This window comes from Dipodomys ordii, unplaced genomic scaffold (assembly GCF_000151885.1).
Source record: "Dipodomys ordii isolate 6190 unplaced genomic scaffold, Dord_2.0 Scaffold67, whole genome shotgun sequence".
Lineage (NCBI taxonomy): Eukaryota > Metazoa > Chordata > Mammalia > Rodentia > Heteromyidae > Dipodomys > Dipodomys ordii.
Window position 1 is genome coordinate 11,089,143 of NW_012267283.1, and position 5,600 is coordinate 11,094,742.

The window sequence follows — 5,600 nt, forward strand, 5'->3', positions numbered from 1 at the left end:
ATTCACATCCAGTATTTCCAAAGTCATAACAACTTAATGAAATAAACAAGACAAGGATTATCTGCTCATTTTGCACATAAGGAAGAGAGGCACAGGAAAGGGAAATGACTTGCTCTGGGCTGCTGCTCGGTGGAGCCTACACCTCATCCAGTGTTCTCTCCATACCAGGCCACCTCCCTTTGTCAAAAAGGAAACTCTCCAGGCACAGCCTAGCATGACATTTTCTCCAGTACAGTCATCTGGTGACCATAAAAAAAGGAATTTAGGCACTTGCTGGAAGATAGAACCATAGAAACAAATGACTGCTGGACGGGAGCCTGTGCATGTCAGGCTGGGCCTGAGGAGGTCCCTGCCAGAGGACCAGAACACAGGGCCAGCCATTTCCCTGCTCACACCTGAGGGCAGTGTGATAAAGGAGAATCTGCCTGCAGTTGCAGTCCAACCAGATAAAACTTTAGGCGGGAAGTCAAGTGACAAGTGAACTTCAGTGTGGGTGTGGGTGGTGGTGGTGGTGTGTGTGTTTAAGTGTTAGTTGTTTTTGATATTTTTTTAAAAGCTTTTAGGCTGCTTGTGGAAGTCAGAGCAAATACCAGGAAGGTACTACAGCAAGATGGACTTAGGAAAGGACCAATCTCATCCAAAGCTACAGCAGACATCGGACACTCATCCAATAAAGGCCTCTGAACCAGGTAATGAAAGAGATGGCAAGAGAGGGTAGCTAGCTATGGGGAAGACTGAGGACTATAGTGATTTTTCTCTTTGATGGGTCTGGTATAATTGAATACGTTCATATACCCTTAAGTGGGAAGAAATGGGGTATATTTAACTTCTTGTTAAATATAGGTACCTTTATAGCACTGTGACTGTCATAAGTTAGAGAAATACAAGGTAGTGATACATTATTAATAAGAAATTCACTTAAATGAGAGATAATGAAAATGCCCAGGTGGTTGTGGTAAAACAACTCTACCCCAACATCTTCTTTTACAGGAGCATTAATTTGGTGTAACTTTTATAAAGAGATCTGACAGTAGGTGGCAAGAACTAAAACAGTACTTACTTTTTGGACTCCTGATCTCAGTCTTTAGATCTGTCCTAAAGTAGCACTTCCCAAAATATTTTGTGCAGACTTAGAGATACCTTACGACAATGTTTTCAAACTTCTTTTTTTTGATGGATCAGGATGGAGATCATTGATCCATTTCTGATAGAGCTATGGCTCTGATGAATCTGTACATTTTTTTTCTTTAAAAAATTAAAAACATAAAATTAAATACATAGGATTACAAAGGAAGCAGTTATATTAGGACAGTTGTCAAATATTTTGGGGGGAGGTCCAGTCGTGGGGCTTGAACTCTGGGTCTGGGTACTGTCCCTCAGCTCTTCAGCCCAAGGCTAGCGCTCTACCACTTGAGCCACAGTGCAACTTCCGGCTTTTTTCTTTTTGCTTATGTGGTACTGAGGAATCGAACCCAGGGCCTCATGCATGCAAGACAAGCGCTCTACCACTGAGCCACCTTCCCAGACCCAGTTTTCAAATGTTTTTAAATTGTGACATATTACTATATGTGTTTACTTGTAGCTTTGATAATGAGATGCTACATTGATAGATCTAATAATACCAATCAAGCAAATCATATTACAAATGTTATTTTAGGGGATCTACAATACTTACTAGTGATAAAGTCACTCAGTGCTAAAATGACTGTGGCTAGTTACCAATGCTCAAAACTGAATAAAAATGCTCATTGTAATTAGAGGTTGGTAAATTTTTTCACCACAAGAACCCTTGTCTTGGCCAGGTACCAGTAGCTCATGCCTGTAATTCTAGCTACTCAGGAGGCTGAGATCTGAGGATCACAGTTCAAAACCAGCCCAGGCTTTGTTGTATTTGTTTTTTTTTTTTGAAGATAAAACAAAAATAAAAAATCAAAACAAAACTAGAAGTGGAGCTATGGCTCAAGTGGTAGAGCTCTAATCTTGGACATAAAGAGACTCAGGGACAGTACCCAGGCCCTGAGTTCAAGCCCCAGGACTAGGGGGGAAAAAAAAGAAGAAGAACCCTTGTCTTAAGAACAGAAGGTGCTGTGGTCTAGGGGCACATTCAGTTTTTTGGAAGTCCCAGTTTAGCTCTGCATCACTCCACAGGTTTTGGGATCCATTAACTTTTGTCAAACATAAATGGCAATGAAACTTTGATATACTTAACATTCAAAAGAACTTTAAGAAACACCACATCTTAGCTGTGTACAGTGGCTTAAATCTATAATCCTAGCTATATGGAAGGTGGAGATTGGGGATTGCAGTTTGAGGCAAGCTAGGCATAAAAGTTTGAGAAATTCCCTATCAACCAATGCCTTGGCCAGATGGAGTAAACTTGTCATTCCAGCCACAGGTAAAGTACAATGGCTGGGCTCAGTGGCCCTTACCTGTCATCTCAGCAACAAATAGGAGAATCAAAGTCCAGGCCAGCCAGAGAATAAAGTCATAGCTTATTTTGAAAATTAACAACAAAAAGGGGTTGGTGTAGTGGCTTAAGGGGTAGAGTGCCTGCCTAATAAGCACAAGGCCCTTGGTTCAAATCCCAGCACCAAACCCCACATATATGTTTCTCTGTTTTGTTTCTTACCAGCTTGAATTTGCTTACTAATACCTTGATATACAAGGCAGAAAAATAACTGGTAACAACCTAAATGTTCAATACAAGTGCATAGATCAAGTACTATGTCATTATTTAAATTATAGTCATGAAGAGTATATCATGGAAAATATATCTGACATAATGTTAGGGTGAAAAAAATACAATTGTGGTATGCTATCATTACAACTTTGTGTAATTTAGGGCCTGGGTGAAAATGAAAAATAAAATGAAATGAAAATGAAATGAAATATTAAGGGTGACAGAATATAAATTATTTTTATTTTTTAATTTTTTTTTGGTCTGGTTGTGGGGCCTGAACTCTGGGCCTGGGCGCTGTCCCTCAGCTCTTTAGCTCAAGGCTAGCGCTCTACCACTTGAGCCACAGCACCACTTCCGGCTTTTTTCTTTTTGCTTATGTGGTGCTGAGGAATCGAACCCAGGGCCTCGAGCATGCAAGGCAAGCGCTCTACCACTGAGACACTTTCCCAGCCCCATAAATTATTTTTATTTGTACATGTAAAAAATAAATCAAGTTGATAGCATCACTGACACATAGCTACCATGACTGAATAGGTCTCTAATTTGATCTTTTCCACTCAAAAATAAAGGCTGGAGGGGGGTTCAAGTGGTAGAACAAAGACCTTGAGTTCAAACCCTACTACCAAACCAAACAAACAAAGAAAAAAAACAAATGTCAGGGGCTGGGAAGGTGGCTCAGTGATAGAACGCTTGCCTTGCATGCCTGAGGCCCTGGGTTCGATTCCTCAGCACCACATAAACAAAAAGAAAAAAGCCGGAAGTGGCACTGTGGCTCTAGTGGTAGAGCACTAGCCTTGAGCTGAAGAGCTGAGGGACAGTGCCCAGGCCCAGAGTTCAGGCCCCACGGCCGGACCCCCAAAAAAACCCAAATGTCAACACCACCACTAAAAAACCAGCTGAATGTTGTTGGCTCACCTGTACTCTTAGCTACACTGGAGGCTGAGATCTGAGGATTGCAATTCAAAGCCAGGGCTAACAGGAAAGTCTGTGAAGCTGTTATCTCCAATTAATCACTAAAAAGCTGAAAGTTGAGCTATGTATGGCTCTAGCAGTAGAGTGCTAGCCATGAACAAAAAAAACTCAGGGACAGCAGTCAAGCCCCTAGACCAGGCAAACACACACACACACACACTCACACACAGAGAGAGAGAGAGAGAAACACCTGAGCCAAATGTACAAATGTAGTGGTACAAGGCTGTAATTCCAGGAGGCTGAGTCAAGGAGAATTGCAAGTTTGAAACCACTTTAGTATTCCATAATACCTTGTCTCAAAAGAAAGAAAGAAAGAAAAAGAAAGAAATTTCTGAATGTCAGCTCCATGTTCTCTGAGGCACATAGATAACTAAGATAGGAGGTTTTTGTTGTTGTTGTTGTTTTTTGTTGGTGGTGGTGGTCATAGAGCTTGAACTCAGGGCCTGGGCACTGTCTCTGAGCTTTTTCACTCAAGTCTAGTGCTCTACACTTTGAGCCACAAAGCTACTTCTGGTTTTCTGGTAGTTAATGGGAGATATGAGTCTAAGACTTTCTTGCCTGGGATGGTTTCAAACCATGATTCTCAGATCTCAGTTTCCTGAATAGCTAAGATTACAGGCATGAGCCACTGCTGCCTGGATTCAGATATGATTTTTGTCCCCAAATCCTAGAAGCAAGCTGAGCACCAGTGGTTCACATCTGTAATCCTAGCTGCTCAGGAGGCAGAAATCTGAGGATCACAAGTCATCGCCAGCCAGGGCAGGAAATTCCATGACACTCTTATCTCAAATAAATTACCAAAACACCAGAAATAGAGCTATGGGGCTCAAGTGATAGAGTACTATCCTTGAGCAAAATAGTTCAGGGACAGAACCCCAGGTCCTGAGTTCAAGCCCCTGGACAGGCATGCATGCGCATGAACTCTCACATGCGACGCGCATGCGCACACACACATATATATATATACACACACACACACACACACACAAAACCAGTATAGGGAGTCTACTACATTGCAGTAGGACTCTTGCTGACAGATACCACAAGCTATCACTCTCTCTAGTAACTTCCATTTTTCACCCTGCAGAAATCATTGGAACTTGGAGTTTGCGAAACAGAGAGCAACTCAGGAAAAGAAAAGCTGAAGCACAAGAGAAACAGACCTCACAATGGCTCCTAGGGTACAGTATCATCCCAAAGCAAAGGGCAGATTATCAACCAGACTGTAAACCATGTGCTATGAGTCCCCCCCAAAAGGGAAGGCAGCATCCAATGGGTTAACTCTCTTACCTTTGTGACACAGTAAAGTTGGTCTCTTAAGTAAAGCACTGGGCAACTGATTTGTGCTGAAGAGAAGCCTGGTGTGCAGTTTCATATAAATATACAAGCATCTGGTTAGAGTGGGGAAAACTAGGGACAAGCTTTCTGTGGGTAAAGTCCTTGCTGAATGAGTGTGACCAACTCTCCTCAAAGTAAACCAAAACATTGTTGTAGTTGTTGTTTAAATTGTGAAAATACTGTATAGAGGGGTTACAATTACTTGGGCAAGATAATGAGTACATTTCTTTCTTTTCTTTTTTTTGGGGGGGGGGGTCTGGTCCTGGGGCCTGAACTCAGGGCCTGGGTGCTGTCCCTCAGCTCTTCAGCTCAAGGCTAGCGCTCTACCATTGAGCCACAGCGCCACTTCCAGCTTTTTTCTTTTTTGCTTATGTGGGCCTCATGCATGCAAAGCAAGCACTCTACCACTGAGCCACCTTCCCAGCCCCGAGTACATTTCTTATCAAGCATTGTTGCCTCCTCCTTTGTTTCTCCTTCCCATCCCTTTCCATCTCCCACCCCTCCCACCCCCCTGTTTTTTTTTTTTTTTTGTCGGTTGTTGGGCTTGAACTCTGGGCCTTAGTGCTGTCCCTCAACTCTTAAGCTCAAGGAGGCTAGCACTCTACCACTT

General features: G+C 42.5%; 1 protein-coding gene across 1 annotated transcript in view; it reads left to right on the top strand.

Annotated features, from left to right (window-relative positions):
- Window positions 1-508: 508 nt before the first annotated feature.
- The window catches only part of Hemgn (hemogen), a 15,300-nt gene continuing 10,208 nt past the window's right edge, over window positions 509-5,600 (top strand). Inside the window, exons 1-2 of the mRNA XM_013023341.1 lie at window positions 509-689; window positions 4,740-4,833. Of these exons, the coding sequence (XP_012878795.1) occupies window positions 611-689; window positions 4,740-4,833 (173 nt within the window). The 5' untranslated portion in view covers window positions 509-610. The remainder of the gene's footprint in view (window positions 690-4,739; window positions 4,834-5,600) is intronic.